The sequence below is a fragment of the Mustela nivalis genome (genome assembly GCF_964662115.1).
Source record: "Mustela nivalis genome assembly, chromosome: 7".
NCBI classification, from domain to species: Eukaryota; Metazoa; Chordata; class Mammalia; order Carnivora; family Mustelidae; genus Mustela; species Mustela nivalis.
Window position 1 is genome coordinate 70,026,950 of NC_139026.1, and position 19,176 is coordinate 70,046,125.

The 19,176-nt window shown below is 36.8% G+C and overlaps 1 protein-coding gene across 2 annotated transcripts in view; it reads left to right on the forward strand.

The window, feature by feature from the left end:
* Positions 1-19,176, forward strand: part of ITPR2 (inositol 1,4,5-trisphosphate receptor type 2) — a 494,143-nt gene that overhangs the window by 190,064 nt on the left and 284,903 nt on the right. For both annotated transcript variants that reach the window (XM_082738458.1, XM_082738459.1), the window contains 2 exons: positions 1,500-1,665; positions 2,697-2,870. In XM_082738458.1, coding sequence (XP_082594584.1) covers positions 1,500-1,665; positions 2,697-2,870 — 340 coding nt within the window. The remainder of the gene's footprint in view (positions 1-1,499; positions 1,666-2,696; positions 2,871-19,176) is intronic.

The window sequence follows — 19,176 nt, forward strand, 5'->3', positions numbered from 1 at the left end:
TGCTTTTCTTTCCTCAAATAATGACAGCACATGGATGCCCTTTAAGTCCCTTGGTATAAATAGCACTCTGTCTTGCAAAACATTGCTTTCCTGCATCTGAGAAATTTGAGGCAAGAAAGTGACTTCTTTCAATGTTATCATTAACTTCATTTGTGAGAAATAAAGCTATTTTCTGCCAGTTGGAAATATCCATGATTAAAGGAAACAAAATACCTCTGGTATGACTACCTTCCTTTGTTTTCTGAAACTCTGACATTTATTGTTTTTAAGTTGTTTCTTTCTTTTTCAGAAATGAAATTAATAGCAGTAAAAAGGAAAAGTAAAAAAAGCCCTAAGGTGTCCAAGCTACTAATTATTTTTTCTTACGTTCATTTCTTTATACATTTGCCATGAGAACTTAAACAATTTCACACCAAGCCCTTTGTTGCCTTTTCTTGGGTTAGAAAGACAAACAAGAATGAAGAAGGGAACCCAAAAGGATTTTTTTTTTAACTCTAGTGAACATTTGGTTTAACTTTGTTTTTATATTGTTTTGACAGTTTTTGTTGGTGTTCTTGTTGTGTTTTCCTATTTAAGTATTTCATTATTCCCAGGAAGAGACAATAAATCAGTGCATGATTTTTCACCTTAAGACAAACTGAGGGTTACAGAAGGGAGGGGGGTGGAGAGATGCGGTAACTGGGTGACAGGTATTAAGGAGGGCATGTGTTGTGATGGGCGCTGGGAGTTATAGGCACCTAATGAATCATTGAACACTGCATAACAAACTAATGATGTATCATATGTTGGCTAATTGGACATAAGAAGAAGATAAAAACTTACTAAAAACTAAACTTCAAAAAAAAAAAAAAGGATCTCTTATCCCATGCAGTCTTGCCCAGGATCTAAATATACCAAGCACAGAGAGTGGCTCTGGTGATGACTGTGTGCACATGCATGTGCGTGCACGTGCCCATGCCCTTGTCCTTGCCGCTCATCACCTGTTGGTGAGAGGTCTCTAGGGCTCTGGAGAAAGTTAGTTTTTTCTATACATCTATCTTAGTATTTCTTTTCAATATTAGAGTTGAGATTTTTTTGGATCCGTTTTTTTTTTTTTGGATCCGTTTTTGATCCAAAATTATTTTTGTCTATGTCGAGGTGAGGGACTCATCCTGCTTTGCTTGATACTTTCCCAGAGCAAGCCCTGAAAAGTCCTCTGCCTGGGATTGCCTTCAGCCTTGGGCAGATGGGGACAGTTGGTCATCCCTGCTTTCATGGACAAACCCAAGTTTCCTTTTGTCTTTCTTTATGTGTGTGTGTGTGTGTGTGTGTGTGTGTCCACGCGCGCTTTGTTTCTTTATCAGTTACATGAGGGGAAAAAGGTAAAATGATCTTCTTTTTTACATTTCATCTTTGAGGGGGAGAATGATATAACTGAGAATGTATATGCAATTTTAACCACATAGGAGTAATTTTTTTGGTAAATATAAGTTATTTTAGAATGATTTTTGGTTTTATAGAAAGGAGAAAAATCCAGTTCAACTTGATGATGAAGGAGGCAGGACCTTTTTACGTGTCCTCATTCATCTGATCATGCATGACTACCCTCCTTTGCTCTCAGGAGCCCTACAGCTACTGTTCAAGCACTTCAGCCAGAGAGCGGAAGTCTTACAGGCATTTAAACAGGTAAGACTGGGGAGCCCTCACTGGGGCATGGCAAATGCTCGGAAAATATTGTTTATACCATTCCACCGGACTTCACAGCTGCAGAGTTCATGAGACTGTGTGTCTTCTCCTAGAGACATTTTCTATTTTTAAAGACAGATGTGGTCTTGTCCTAAGCCAAGACATGATCTATTTTAGAAAGAGTTCCCCACGAAATGATTTTCAGTTAATATCTTTAACATAAATGACAGGCACAAAGATTTAGGAAGGCACTGGGGGATAAGACCATAATAAGAATTTTGTTGTCCCTGCTATTATTTTGACACCAGATTTTACTCATAAATTTGTATGGGACAAGCAGTAATGCAGAAATATATATTTGGTGATTGAAAATGTGTAAATACCAAAGAAAGTAACTGTTTTGGATATAATCTTTTTCTTTGTCATCCGAATGACATCAATCTTGAGACTATTGGTGAATAATACCTAACTGCTTACATGTGTGTTTCACTATATTTATGGTATTTAATAAAGCATTGATCTTTGTTAAGGATGTTTTATAAGAATATATTAAAATATGAAATAATTGTAAGTGTAATTATACAAATAGATATAATTATGCATAATTTATTTATCATGCAATACATATAAATTATTATAAAAGTTTATAACATGAAGCTTAGACCATATCAGAATTTTCTTCCACTTATGTCTATATTTCTACCTCTTTTCAGATAGAGTCTTGGGAAAAATTAACTTTAGCAGTGAAATTAGAGTTAAGGTATCTTTTCTTTTGAACTACTCTTTAGTACTTTGGTAAAGTTCACTTTTTAAAAAATATATAATTCTTTATAACATATGACTATATTAGATTGTGTTCACAGATATTTCCAGGTAAGTTTTCATGGTCAATATACATCTAAACTATCCATAAATGTTCTAGAAATATTAAACTTCAACTGTTAAAAGACTTGGGATTTTTTAACATCAGTAAAATAGGAATTAAGGAATTTCCATAAGTAAACTGAGGGTTCAAATTCTTCTGTTTCCAGGTGCAATTGCTAGTGTCCAATCAAGATGTAGATAACTACAAGCAAATCAAGGCAGATCTAGACCAGCTTCGACTAACGGTGGAAAAATCTGAGTTATGGGTTGAGAAAAGCAGCAGCTATGAGAATGGAGAAATGGGTGAAAGTCAAGTAAAAGGTGGTGAAGAACCCATTGAGGTTTGTTTTCAAGATATATTTTGAAGTAATCCAAACAATATCTTCTAATCACAGGCCCCATAGCCAAAATTATTCAAAAAGAAAAATTTTATTCTGAGTAATGGAGCATATAATTTTCATTTGCCAAATGAATTAACTCCATAAGCCTTTATTTTGCTTAATTCTTATAGGTCTCATAGGTCTTAAGCATAGACCTCTAAAGAGGTGAACTTTTGCTGTTATCATTCAAAGTGACTGTTTATTACCAATCTGTAAATCATTTTTTTCTTTACTGCTTATCCTTATACAATATGTAAAAATAGTTAAATGAGGCAGTACGCTTTAATGCCAGCATGAAAATACCAAATGTCTGTTTTTACTCTAAAGAGTGGTAAGATGGTGATCCTAAGTCTTCTGTTGAATAGGTATTAGTTTTTGGTGGGTTAATTATTTGTTGTTTTCACATTTTACTAAATACTAAATAACCATTTAAAGTTTTTAAAGCCATGTTTTTTGCAGTAATACTTGGCAAGCCCATGCCAACATCCTAATTGGTAAGATACTGTTTCTTAAATTCCTGTCTTGTGTTTTATTTAGTTGTTTTTTAATCTGCAGGAATGTAGACTATTCAGAGAGGTTTACCTACCCCAGCTTTTCTGTTTGTTATAATACCCAAAATATTGTGTAGTGAAAGGTAAAGACAGAGTAGGAGATAGTTTCAGTCCTCAAAATGTGGAAAAGTCTCAAAGGGAAGTTCATCTGGTGGGTTACTATTTCTTCCTTGTCTCAGGACTACTTACCACTAATCTGCATAAAATTTTTAACTTAATCTTTTGGTAACTTTTTTCTGTGATTTTATAATATAAGTTATTAGAATGTAGAATTCCTACTCCATATAAATTTGTTTCATGACCAGCTCTTTTGTCGTTGTTGATAAAGAGTTCTTCTACAGCATATTTAAGAACTAAGAGGACATTTTACATTTAGGTAGTCCTTGCTACACGTCGTCTTCTAGCAGACATTTTCATACACGGTATCTCTTTTTAAATGTTACGACAAACTTTGGAGAGAGTTAGAAAGATCACATTTCTAAGGATGGATCAACTGAAACTCAGAAAACCCAAGAATTTCTTCCCTATCAAGTAGCTCTGTGTGACCCAACTGAGATTTTAAGCTAGGTCTTTCTGAGGATAAGTTCCAGGCTCTTTAATGTATGAAGGCAATTTCTGATATAATATGTAAAGATGTTAAGAGATGCATTATGCCTTTACAAAGCTGGAATACCTCTTTTGCAGATACATGCTGTGCTCATCTTCTGGAGAATAAACACAATACTGCTTCCCCTTTTAGAACATTGCATTTTAAAAAATAAAGAACGACTCTAAACCATAGGAAAATGTTCTTTGTAAAAGTTTGCAAAAAAAGTCATGTAAGAGTACAGATGAGATGTTCCATGAAGGATTTAGTCCTTCGTCTGTAGTTTAAATTCCTAATCTCTGAACGAACTGGAGAAAGACCCTCTATCAGTGTATATCCATGGTATCCCCGGAGCAGTTTAATAAGCAATTTGTACTGATTAAAGAAAGAAGATGAATGAGTTGTCTGATTGTGGCTACCTTCAAAACAAAACTATGTTCCATGTGGCTTATAAGTTCATTTTTCTAAATACTTGAGATGAATAGAAGTCAGTGAAGCTGGGATTTATTTACTCTTTGTTGTATACAGGATTTATCTATTCAGAAAATGGTAATGATTGTAGCTACTTGAACCAGGAAGTGATTTAATACAAGGAATTAAATTTTGGAAAGTCTGGAGGAGTACAGTTTGGAGGCTGCCACTGGACTGTAGACTTCAAGGTCAAACAGTCATGGGTACAATTCAGAGGTCTAGAAGCTGCTTTGGCTGCTGCCAACGCTGCAGCTCTGCCACCACTCACTCACACCTGAAAAGCACGTGGCTGGATGATGGAACACTCACATCTCTCAGGATTTTCTTCTTAGCCCTTCCAGCCAAAGGACGATGGCATTGAATGGATAGGGCATTAAGAGCATGGGTTTTGACATCAGATTCCTTAGAAGATGCCACTAATTATATGTGTAACTTTGGGTAACTTATTTTACTACCCCCCCTTTAAAAATATTCATTCAGCGGACATAATAATGGTACTTAGATCATGAGAATACTAGATCAGATGAGCAAATTGAGCATATGGCATGTCAGTTAATACAACTTCAGTTGGAAAATATAAGCAACAAGGTAATATGTTATTTACCAACAAGTCAAGAAGTAAGGCTCCAGCTTTAATTAATTCATTTTCTCAATGTGGTCACTATGGACCAATAGACTTAATTTTGAGACTGATCTTTTCATGGGTGCATCACAGCAGCAACATCCTGGACATTACATCTATGTACAACAACGCCGAAAAGAATATCTGTGCCTTTTTTACGCATTTCTGAGTGTCCTGTATAGGAACAAGGAAACCTTTTCCAGGCATCCCTTAGTAGAATCTATCTCATGTCTCATTGTCCAAAGCAGGGCCATATGTTTACCTCTAAAGCAATGGATTATAAGATTAATTTAGCCTAAGTAAAGGATAACCCTCAAGCTCTAGAATACCTACTCCTGAATCACATGGGGGAAAGGCTAGATAGCAGAATAAAACGGAAATCTCCTATCAAGGAAGAACAACAAAAAGCAACTGTTGGTCCGCAACTGACAGTGTCTGCCGAATTTGGTAGTCAGTGCCTGTTTGTTATTATTATTGGTTTTTATTATATGGTTTTTATGATGGGTATGGAGTTATGAGATCTCAGAGTTAAATTATACTCATCAGGGTTATGAAGTCCAATTCCTGTCTGATACTTATTTTCTCTCTAAATAGCTCACATGAGTGAGATGTTTCTCAAAACAGAACTTATGTGATGGCAAATTCAGTAACTCTTGAGGTAGTACATTCTATTGAAATGAACACATAGCTTAAGGAATAGAATATTACTAGTAGGGAGTCCCTGGGATTCCAACATGTATGCCGGATGAGACCGTTATTGTGAGTTTCTGTTCATTTCCTTGCTTTTCTTAACAGTTTTTGCCACAAGGATTTTTATTTCTAAAACATGAAAAAAGAATGAAAAATATTTTATTTAGTCTGTCTTGGATTTTTAAAAAATTTTTATTGACATATAATGTATTACTTACCCTGGCCGGGGGCGGGAGGGTAAACTCACAGGTCTGTGAATCGTCAGACTTACACACTTCACAGCACTCACCATATCACATACCTTCCCCAATGTCCATAGCCCAAGCACCCTCTCCATATGCCCCCTCCCCCCAGCAACCCTCAGTTTATTTTGTGAGATTAAGAGTCTCTTATGGTTTGTCTCCCTCCTGATCCCATCTTGTTTCATTTTTTCCTTCCTACCCCATAAACCCCCTCTGCCTCTCAAATTCCTCATATCAGGGAAATCATATGATAATTGTTTTTCTCTGATTCACTTATTTCACTCAGCATAATACCCTCTCGTTCCATCCACGTAATTGAGAATGGCAAGATTTTGTTTCTTCTGATGGCTGCATAGTATTCCATTTTATATATATATATATATATATATCCCCCCACACACACATCTTCTTTATCCATTCATCTGTTAATGGACATCTAGTTTCTTTCCATAGTTTGGCTATTGTGGACATTGCTCCTATAAACATTTGAGTGCACATGCTTCTTTGGATCACTACATTTGTATCTTTAGGGTAAATACCCAGTAGTGCAATTGCTGGGTCATAGGGTAGCTCTATTATCAACTCTTTGAGGAACCTCCATGCTGTTTTCCAGAGTGGCTGCACCAGCTTCCATTCCCACCAACAGTGTAGGAGGGTTCCCCTTTCTCTGCACCCTCACCAACATCTGTCATTTCCTGACTGGTTAATTTTAGCCAGTCTGATTGGTGTGAGTATCCCATTGTGGTTTTGATTTGTATTTCCCTGATACAGAGTGGTGTTGAGTGCTTTTTCATGTCTCTGTTGGCCATCTAGATATCTTCTTTGCATAAATGTCTGTTCATGTCCTCTGCCCATTTCTCAATTGGATTATTCATTCTTTGGGTGTTGAGTTTGATTAGTTCTTTATAGATTTTGGATACTAACCCTTTATCTGATATGTCATTTGCAAATATCTTCTCCCATTCTGTCAGTTGTCCTTTGGTTTTGTTTTTACTATTTCCTTTGCTGTGCAAAAGCTTTTGATCTTGATGAAGTCCCAATAGTTCATTTTTGTCCTTGCTTCCCTTGCCTTTGGTGATGTTTCTAGGAAGAAGTTGCTGCGGCTGAGGTCAAAGAGGTTGCTTCCCATGTTCTCCTCAAGGATTTTGATGGATTCCTTTCTCACATTGAGGTCCTTCATCCATTTGGAGTCTATTTTTGTGTGTGCTTTAAGGAAATGGTCCAGTTTCATTCTTCTGCATTTGGCTGTCCAATTTTCCCAACACCATTTGTTGAAGAGACTGCCTTTTTTCCATTGGACATTCTTTCCTGCTTTGTCAAAGATTAGTTGACCATTAGTTGATCCATAGTTAAGGGTCTATTTCTGGGCTCCTATTCTGCTCCATTGATCTGTGTTTCTGTTTTTGCGCCAGTACCATGCTGTCTTGATGATGACAGCTTTGTAATAGAGCTTGAAGTCTGGAATTGTGATACCACCAACTTTGGCTTTCTTTTTCAACCTTCCTCTGGCTATTCATGGTCTTTTCTGGTTTCATATAAATTTTAGGATTATTTGTTCTATCTCTTTGAAAAAAATTGATGGTATTTTGATAGGGATTGCATTAAATATTAGTTTGCTTTAGGTAATGTAGACATTTTCACAATATTTGTTCTTCCAATCCATGAGCATGGAATGTCTTTTCATTTCTTTGTGTCTTCCTCAATTTCTTTCATGAGTACTTTATAGTTTTCTGAGTAGAGATTCTTTGCCTCCTTGGTTAGGTTTATTCCTAGGTATCTTATAGTTTTGGGTGCAATTGTGAATGGGATCGACTCCTTAATTTCTCTTTCTTCTGTCTTCTTGATATATAGAAATGCAACTGACTTCTGTGCATTGCTTTTATATCCTGACACTTTACTGCATTCTTGTACAAGTTCTAGCAGTTTTGGAGTGGTTTCTTTTGGGTTTTCCACATAAAGTATCATATCATCTGCAAAGAGTGATAGTTTGACTTCTTCTTTGCCGATTTGGATGCCTTTAATTTCTTTTTGTTGTCTGATTGCTAAGGCTAGGACTTCTAGTACTATTTTGAATAGCAGTGGTGATAATGGACATCCCTGCTGTGTTCCTGACTTTAGGGGAAACGATCTCAGTTTTTCCCCATTGAGAATGATATTCGCTGTGGGTTTTTCATAGATGGCTTTGATGAAATTGAGGTATGTACCCTCCATCCCTGCACTTTGAAGGGTTTTGATCAAGAAAGGGTGCTGTAGTTTGTCAAATGCTTTTTAGGCATCTATTGAGAGTATCATATGGTTCTTGTTCTTTCTTTTATTAATGTATCACATTGATTGACTTGTGGTGTCTCGGATATATTTTTGCCCTCCTTCCTTGCTGATGTATAGCTGTAACTCATACATTTTTTTCTAATAGATATTGGAGAATGTGCCTTACTTACACTTTATGTACATGTTTACCTAGTTAACTGTTGGTGGTCATTTTCATTCTTTACAGTGCAAGTGTTTTTTTTTTTTTAATTTTTAATTTTTTATAAACATATATTTTTATCCCCAGGGGTACAGGTCTGTGAATCGCCAGGGTTACACACTTCACAGCACTCACCAAAGCACATACCCTCCCCAATGTCCATAACCCCACCCCCTTCGCCCAACCCCCCTCCCCCCAGCAACCCTCAGTTTGTTTTGTGAGATTAAGATCACTTATGGTTTGTCTCCCTCCCAATCCCATCTTGTTTCATTGATTCTTCTCCTACCCACTTAAGCCCCCATGTTGCATCACCACTTCCTCATATCAGGGAGATCATATGATAGTTGTCTTTCTCCGCTTGACTTATTTCGCTAAGCATGATACACTCTAGTTCCATTCATGTTGTCGCAAATGGCAAGATTTCATTTCTTTTGATGGCTGCATAGTATTCCATTGCGTATATATACCACATCTTCTTGATCCATTCATCTGTTGATGGACATCTAGGTTCTTTCCATAGTTTGGCTATTGTGGACATTGCTGCTATAAACATTCAGGTGCATGTGCCCCTTTGGATCACTACATTTGTATCTTTAGGGTAAATACCCAGTAGTGCTACACTACAGTGCTAGTGTTTTTAAAGAAAATTTGCTACCAAAAGCAATGCTGCTTTAAAACCTTTTGTATGCCATCTGATGAACAAGTTTAAGAGATTCTTCAGGTTAAAGACTTAAATGTAAGACTTGAATATATAAAAAGCTTAGAAGAAAACCCAGTAACTTCTTTGACATTACTGTAGCAACATTTTTTTTTCTAGATATGTCTTCCAAGAGAAGAGAAACAAAAGCAAAAATAAACTATTGGGACTACATCAAAATAAAAAGCCTTCACACAACAAAGGAACCCATTGACAAACAAAAAGGCAACCTACTGAATGGGAGAAGATATATGCAAATGATATATCTGATAAGCAGTTAATATACAATATATATAAAGAACTTATGCAACTTAACACCAAAAAAACTAAATAATCCAGTTAAAAATGGACAGCGGACCTAAATAGACATTTTTCCAAAGAAGACATACAGATGGCCTAACATGATTAATATGTTCAACATTACTCATCATCAGGAAAATGTAAATCAAAAGCACAATGAGATATCACCTTACATGTGTCAGATTAGCTAAAAATAAAAAAGATAGAAAATAACAAGTGTTGATAAGGATGTGAAGAAAAAGATACCCTGTGTACTGTTGGTGACAATGTGAATTGGTAGAGCCACTGTGGAAAACAATATGGAGTTTCCTTAAGAAATGAAAAATAAAAATACCATATGATCCAATAATTACACTCATGGCCATTTACTCTTAGAAAATGAAAACACTTCAGAAAGGTATATGCTTCCCTAGTTTTATTGTACTATTATTTACAATAGCCATGATGTGGAAGCAACTTAAGTGTCCATTGAAAGATGAATAGATAAGGAAGATGTAGTGTGTATGCACGTGTGTGTGAGTGTGTGTATGCGTGCATACACGGGAATATTATGCAGCCATAAAAAAGAAGGAGATCATGCCATTTGCAACAGCATGGATGGATCTAGAGGATATCATGCCACGGGCATTAAGTCAGACTGAGAAAGATGATACCATATGATTTCACTCATATGTGGAATTAACAAAAATCAATGAATAAACAAACAAAAAGCAGAATCAGACCTATACATAGAACAAACTAATGGTGGCCAAAGGATAAGGTAGTGAAGATTGCGCAAATTGGATGAAGAGGGATAGGAGATACAGGTCTCCAGTTATGGAGTGAATAAGTCAAAGGAATAAAAAGGACAGTATAGGGAACATAGTCAATGATAATGTAATAGTGTGGTGTGACAGATGGTAGTTATACTTGGTCCCATGATATATGGTACTTCTCCATAGAAGTAGAATCACTGTGTTGTATACTTGAAATGAATGTAACATTGTGTGTCAGCTATCCTCAAATAAGAAAAGAGATTATTCAGGATATACATTTAGGTGTAAAAAATCTAGAATGTTTAATTTTTTTTTTTTAATAGAATGTTTAATTTTTACCAAATAAGGCTACTTGTTTTCTGAAGACCGAGTGACACTCCCTCCAGTACTGTATGAGAGTTCTGTAGCCCCATATCCTCATGATGGCTGACTTTCTCACTTTTTCATTTTTGATGATTGGGTGAATTGACATATTTTCTCTGTTGTGATTTTGTGTGATTCTTCATGAATTTGAGCATATTTTCATAGGCTTATTGGCCATTTCACTTCCTCTTTCATTTTAGATTAAGCTAAATATTGTATGGACAAGATACAATGTTTATCTCCTCCTAAAATTAAAAATATTTTTGACTTCAAGTCATGGTGATGCTATAGTTCAAACTTGAGTACAATCTTTTCATTTATTATTATTTTTTTTTCTTCTTGGTTGTATTGGTCAAAATTTCCAGTATGATGTTGAATAGATGTGGTATCCTTGTCTTGATTCAGTTTTTAAAGGGAATGATTTTAATATTTCACTATTGAATAGAGTGTTTATTGTCTGTGTTTGTAGATACCCTTTATCAATTGTGGAAGTCCCCTTCTATCCCTAGTTTGCTAATTTTTACCGTGATGATTATTGACTTTACTTAAACACAGTTTATACATCTATCAAGATTATGTTATTTTTCTTTAATCTCAATCTGCTAATTTTTAAAAAGTTTTCATTTAAATTCCAGTTAGTTAACATGCACTGTGATACTAGTTTTGACATCCATACATCACCCAGTGCTCATCCTTAATCCCCATCATTGATTTCACCTATTCCCCCTTTATCGGCTAATGTTAATAACAAGAATCATAAACAGAGCTTCTACCATAAAAACCTTGCATTCTATAATAAATTTATCTTGTTGATAATTTTTACATTGCTAGATCCAGTTTGCTGATATTTTGTTTAGGATTTTACATCTATGTTGTCAGTGAGATTGGCCTGTAAATTTCCTTTGTTATACAGTTCCTGTCACATGTTGGTAACAAGGTTAGATTAACTGCATAATAACATGAGTTGCAAGATCTTCCCCTTTCTTTGCATATGTTTAGATATGTATTCTGTGAATGTTTGATAAAATGTATCTGTGAATCTGCCTGGGCCTTGGATTTACTTTGAGGGAAGATTTTAACTACTGATACAATTTTTAATGGTTGTAAATTTATTCAGACTTTGTATTTTGAGTCAGTTTGCTGTACATTTTTCTAGCCATATGCTTTAGTTTTCAAATTTATTGGCATACATTTGTTCATGTTCTTTCATTATCTTTTAAAATTTCTGCTCTCTGTAGCTTCAGGACCCCCATCTCCTTTTTTAAAGATTTAATTATGTATTTTAGTGGGTGAGGGGCTGAGTGAGAGAGAGTCCCAAGCAGACCCCACTCTGAGTGCAGAGCCTAGCTTGGGGCTGGATCCCACCACACTGAGATCATGACCTGAGCCGAAGCCAAGAGTCAGACACTTAACTGACTACACCACCCACGTGCCCTGAGACCTCTTTCTTATTCTTGATACTGTTTACTTGTGTTAACTTTTTCATTTTGACCCTTTTGGTTTCACTGTTTGTGTTGTATACTTCTGTGGGTTTTGGCAAATGTGTAATGTCACGCACGTATCATCTTACCAGCACTGCCCATATTTTATTCATGCTTTTTAATGAATCTATTTTTGGCTTTGGTGAGCTTCTGGGTTTATTTTATTATATTTATTCTACTGTAACCTTTTATGTTGACATGCTTTTCAGACTTTTAAAAAATTTAATGGTATAATTTCCTTCTAAGGAATTGTGTTCCACAAATTTTGACAAATGCCTTTTATATTATTGTTCAATATTGGATATTTTAAAATTTCCATTATGATTTCATCCTTCTCCCAGAATTACTTGGAAGTGAATTCTTAAATTTCCAAATGTCTAGACGAAATTTATCCCTTTTTGTTATTGAAGTCTTAATTAATTCACTTGTGGCAACTGATGCCATCAGTTCTCCAAAATTTATTGAAACTTGCTTTTTGGCTTCTTAAATAGCATCAGGTTTTGTAAATGTTTTATGTGGACTTGAGGAGAATGCGAACAGGTAAAAGGTTCTTTGTATATGGCCAGTAAGTCAAGCTTCTTATGTTTGAATCACTTACCTACTTACTAATATTTTTGTTTTCTTGATGTATCAATAGCTGAGAGAGGAATTTGTTAACATTTTCCACTACGATGGTAGGTTTATACATTTTCCCCTGTAGTTTTATGAATTTTTACTATGTTCTAAGGCTATTTTTGTTAGTTTGGTTTTCTTGCACTTGGGTTTTTTTTTCTTTTTTTCATTTTTTTGGGGGGCATAGTTGACACATTTTTTGGCTACTTTATTTGACGCCCCTAAATTTAAAATTATTTTTTTGCTGGGAGCAAAAACTTATCTGTTGAAAAGTATTTTTCCCACTTCTGATTATAATACTTCATGTCTTCAGGCTTCTGTGGCTGCTATTGAGAAGTTTGCTGTGTGTGGCATAGTGGTGCTGTAAATTATGAAACTCATTATTTGTTAAACCTTATTATTGCCTCAATATCTGTTAATTTCCTTTTTATATTTTCTGTATTTGGGACTTTGTGCTGAATTTGAGTAATTTCTTTAGACTCACATGTGTCTCCCTTAAATTTATCTTATCTGCAGTTTACCTTCGGACTTTTTAATTTCAGTCATTATATTTTTTCATACTGGCAATTTGATTTTTAAAGATTATTTATTTATTTATTTATTTGTTAGAGAGCGAGAGGGGGGGAGAGAGAGAGCGCGAGCACAGGCAGACAGAGTGGCGGGCAGAGGCAGAGGGAGAGGCAGGCTCCCCGCTGAGCAAGGAGCCCGATGTGGGACTTGTTCCCAGGACTCTGGGATCATGACCTTAGCCGAAGGCAGCTGCCCAACCAACTGAGCCACCCAGGCGTCCCTGCAATTTGATTTTTAAAACAATCTTTCTGGTCATTTTTTTGACCACCTTTTGTTGCTTGCCAATTTTTGTAATTCCATATGGCTATTGTACAAACTGTGTATAACAATGCCAGGATCAGAAGTACTTGGGAATTCTTTATGAATTCTCACATTGCTGATGCCTTAAATATTTGATCATCTTTGATTATGAGCTCATACCTTTTTTTAAGAGACTTTAGTTTTAGAGAAAATTGTACACTGAGTGTAACAAATTCCTGTATACTCTCCCCATTTTCTTATTATCAACATCTTGCATTAATGTGGTGCATTTGTTACAATCGATAAGCCAATATTGATACATTACTATTAACTAAAGTCCATAATTTACTTTAGGTTTCATTATTTGTGTTGTACAATTCCGCGGGTTTTGTATAAGTCACGTACAGTACCATACAGCATAGTTTCACTGCCCTAAGAATCCTCTGGGCTCCACCTCTTTGTCCTTCCCTTGTGAACCCTGAGTCCTGGCAACTGTTAGTCTTTTTACTGTCTCTATAGTTTTGCCTTCTCCAGAATGTTGTATGCTTCAATGTTTATATAATTTTTGCAGACTGACTTCTTTCATTTTGCAATATACATTTTAGGTTCTTGTATGTCCTTTTGTAACTTGCTAACTCCTTTCTTTTTATCACTGAATAACACCCCATTGTTAGATGTACAATAGTTTACCCATTCACCTGCTGAAGGGTATCTTCATTGCTTCCAGTTTGGGCCCATTATGAATAATGCTGCTATAAATATTCAACTGTTGGTTTTGGACTCTTAAGTTTTTTGACTTAGAACATGGGGTTGAAATTGGGCATGTTTTCCTTTTGAGTATTTATGATGACCTTGGCCTATTGCCAGGGGTCACTGCTAGCCTGAGACCATGAAGCTTTCTTCTCCTCTATCTGTCTGAAGGCAGGAGTCTCAGGTTTAGTTCCCTGAATTTGACACTAGATTAGAACAGACTTCATCTTTGAGTTGCCAGTACCAGCGTTTAGCTTCAGAAAACCTTATCACGTTGCCTTGAAGCTTAGAGTTCTGGTTTGGTTTCAGTTTACCTTTTTTTATTTTTATTTTTTTTGGTAGATGGAAGGTGGGGTTTTGGAGTCCTTCTTTGTTTTCTGTGAGCCCAGAAATGTACTTAAGATAGGTTCTTTATCTAGGATGTGGCTGTTTTGTAATAGGAGGGCCATTTGCACTTTTAAGTTTGCCACTCTTTGCAGGGGTCTGTGGAAATGTGTTTACTTAGATATTTACTAATTAAGAAAAGTATTATGAACTTAGATTCTTTGTAACTTTATATGTATAATTCTTCTGAGTATTATGTTTAATCCAGAGAAAATTTCACTTGCTTCTGTGTGGCACTTTGGATTGCTATATTTTTTGTAACCATATTAAACAATGTTTTTGGCTTGGGACTTTTGAGACCCCTTTATTAGTGGAAATTCTAGTCCGAAATCTTAAGTGAAAGTGGTCTTGCCCTATGGGCACTCAGGAGAATTCTTCTCTCTTTTTTTGGCTTTGACCAAGCTAAGGCTAAGCTGGGTAGCCCTTTGTTCTTCTGTGGGCCACATCTTTTTGTGGGTGTCTCCTCTAAGGATTCCTGGGTCTCTAATCAGCACTCTGTCTTGCTTGCTTGTCCTAGGCTTTGTTTCATTTCCATTGTGTGTGTGTGGGATAGATTCAGACTCAGTCTCCATGTTATCAGATATGGATGGATGTCCTCCAGGTCGGCCCTGCTTGAATCTAGTACTTGACTACTGCTTGGAAATTTTGGTGAATCTTGGTGAATCTTTATGTTTCTGGCCTTCGTTTACTTCTTTTTCTTTACTAAAAATGGATTTTTTTTTAACTAAAAAGGAACATTTGAAAGATTTTAGCTATCACTCTTAGATGCTATATACTTGGAGGGGTTTCTCTGCAATTCAATTTTATCATATTTGACAGTTCTTAAGTTTTCTTTAAACTCTTAGAAACTTTGGGTACCTGGGTGGCTCAGTTGGTTAAGCATCTGCCTTTGGTTCAGGTGATGATTCCAGGGTCTTGGGATTGAGTTCTGCATTGGGCTCCTTGATCAGTGGGGAGTCTGTTTCTCTTTCTGCCCCTATCCACTGCTCTCTCATTCTCTCTTTATCTGGCAAAAATAAATAAATAAAATCTTAAAAAGAATAAACTCTTAGAGACTCTTCCTTATTTTGAGCCCATATATTTATCTTTTTAATGTCTGTTTACTAATGCTAGGTTTGAGGCAACGTAGACCATAGCTAAACCACCTCTATTTGATTGCTTTGTGTCTCTCTAGAGCAAAATCCTTCTTTTGAACATTCTACGTAAAGTGTGATTTTGGTTCCTTGACCACCATGCCTGTGTAAGGCTTTGTACACACCTGAACTTCCCACTTCCCTTCCTATCCCCTTTTGATACCTGTAATCAGATCTAATGTTCAAGATATGGTTCTTGCCCTCAAAGAATGAACATGTAGAAAACAATATGCCAGAATGTCTAATGAAATACCGAGTTGTGGTGAGACGAGGGAGGAGTCGGTGTGGGCTGGAGCACTTGGAGAAGGCTTCACTATTCTGAAGGGTCAGGAGGATTTAGTTAGCTACTCTATTCAAGAATAATAAAAAGAGAATTGGAGTTCACGAAGATGTGATTTGTATTTGAAGTATCTGGAAATTGGGAGCCTCTGACAATTCTTGGGTTGGGAGGTGAGTATACTATCTTAGAAAATATAGTCTGGCAGATCAAGAGATTAAAGGTGGGGACCAACTAGGGGCCTCTTGCTTAAATGGAGGTGTGAGGTTATGCAGGCATGAACTAGGGTGGCAGGCATAGAAATATACACAAATGGGTAGATTGGGAGGCCAGGAGAATGGTACACTTATAATAGCTTAATATAAAGAGACAAAAGTGAGAAGCTACAAAGTTGCTAACTTGTACACAGCCAAGTAATCTACGGTTTGCAATGAACCAACTGCCATAGATAGTGACAATGTATTGTAAACAGGATGAAAGCTGTCACAATGTCAATGGCAACAGCCAGTAGCAGGCAGCAGCACTCTAGCAGGCCAGTACAGATAATAATCCTTTGTTGTTTAGGAAATCTTTACAAAGGCTCTAAACACAGAGTAATTAGCATTGTTTTAAAACAGATCATAATGTTCTAATGTTGTGCCTGCTTAGATATCAGAAGACCAGATAACATTAATGTGATTTTTAAAAGTATGACTCTTCATCTTAGTAATAAAAACTTTTCTCCTATAAGATAAAGTTTTTGTTTTGTTTTATTTTGTTTCCTCAGTGGTCTGTTCTCTTTACTCTGGGCATAAATGGGAATGGACAATCTATGTACTAAGACTAACAATTTCACCATATGATCCAAAATTATCCTATTATTATAGGATATCTATAGTAATAACTATAATATCGTATTACTATAGTTGATCATATATATGTATCTATACATACATATATATGTATGGAGGAGGATGGGATGGATTTGGTCATCTGGTAAGCCCATTGCCTCCCTAGCATCTATGAACCTTACTATCTATTGTATATGATAATATTTTCTTTTATTAAACTTACCTTCCAGGGACGCCTGGGTGGCTCAGTTGGTTAAGCAGCTGCCTTCTGCTCGGGTCATGATCCCAGGGTCCTGGGATCGAGTCCCACATCGGGCTCCTTGCTTGGCAGGGAGACTGCTTCTCCCTCTGCCTCTGCCTGCCTCTCTGTCTGCCTGTGCTCGCTCGCTCTCTCTCCCTCTGTCTCTGACAAATAAATAAAATCTTAAAAAAAAAAAAAAAAAACTTACCTTCCAGGGCATTAAAAAAACTATACCATCCTTGTTGAAACATTAAAGGCTGGGGTATAACAAGTTGACAATATCTGTGGTATTATTAATTCATCACATTCAAATAGGTGTTGAGGGGTGCCTGGGTGGCTCAGTGGGTTAAAGCCTCTGCCTTCAGCTCAGGTCACGATCCCTGGGTCCTGGGATTGAGCCCCGCCTCGGTTCTGTGCTCTGCGGGGAGCCTGCTTCCTCCTCTCTCTCTGCCTGCCTCTCTGCCTGCTTTTATTTATAAATAAATAAAACCTAAAAAAAAAAAACCCAAATAAGTGTTGAATTCTAACTATAGGAAGGAAGGATTAACTCAGAGAATCATATCTGAACAGGCTAAGTCAGGATTGTCCTTCATGTTCATCCACGTCTTCATTTAGGGCTGAGAAGCAGGTCACTTGGTCATCATGGCCCTCCTAAGAGAAGTTCCCGCTCATGTTATTTATTTTGTTTGTTAATTTTTCTTCACAACAATGGTGCTTCTGTATCGGTAGGTCTCTATCTCTATATTTATTTACCCACCTGTATTTACCTGTTTCTTTTTAAAAAGCGTACTGAATGTGTTATTGATCTAGAGTCCAATGTTTGAGCAGTCTATCTAGTTTTTAGCTCAGGGACCATTTTTATTTATTTATTTATTTATTTTCATTTTCAGCGTTTCTGTTTTGTTCTTTTTCACACACATGCATTCTAGATTCATATCTGCCTGCTCAGCTTCACTTCGTTGTTGTTGGTGGTGATGTTTTCATGGATTTGCAATGTAAGGAACAGAATTAACTGAAAGATGTTCCTGGGGGGCTCACTCTGGGTTGTGCAGACAGTAAGCTGGCTGGACTGTTTGTGGGGGTGAGCGTGGGGAGTGTGGGAGGGAGTGTCTTCTCCTCTGAGAGGCTGTACACCAGGTTGGCTTCTGATGGGATCTGTGGCTTCCACTCGGCAGCAGGAGCTGTCCAATTTCTATGGGCTCCCTAGGTGTGTCCTTGATAAATTCCTGTAAACGATGGGCACCTGAATCCACAGCCTGGTGCCCAACTTGTTGGTATGTTGTTCTTGCACTTGCCCCATCAGAAGTGACCACAAGGTGGAGATAGGAGCAGTTACTCAGACATCTAGACCCATCCCGGTGTTTGGCAGAGCACCAGCACCTACTGTGGAAGTACAGAGGATGGGGGACACTTCCCTTCTTTTGCTGGTGCTTGGCTTGTAGTTTCTGCCTTTCCCGATGAACCTATCCTTGATCTATGCTAAGTGGTACTGTGGAGTCAGCCTGAGTGTGTGGCAACCACAGAGGGAGCCACGTGGTATGAGATACGTCATTCCTCACTTTATCTCTGTGATTATTTTAAACAAACTTATAAGTCCTTGAAGATTTCTTGACTGTTTGCATTCCACTGGGAATGATATACTCTCATTATTGAGGTTTCTTGTTGTCTTAGCATTAACTTTCCTCATAGGCATTTGGATTTTCTGCGAATTTACCTTGGTGAGAGAATGAATTTAATCCCTTCCTTTCTTCTCTCCCTCCATTTCTTTGCTTCCCTCCCCTCCGGTGATTTTTCTCTATTTTTCTCAAGATGTACCTTCCTTGTCTCATGATTTTTGTTATCTCAATATGCTATTATTCTTTTAAAAATGTTTTACATTATTTAAAAAAAATTTTTGAGAGAGAGAGAGTGCAAGAGCAGGGAGAAAGGGGCAGAGAGAGAGAATCTTAAGCAGGTTCCATGCTGGGCATGGAACCTGACATGGGCTCCATCCCATGACCCTGAC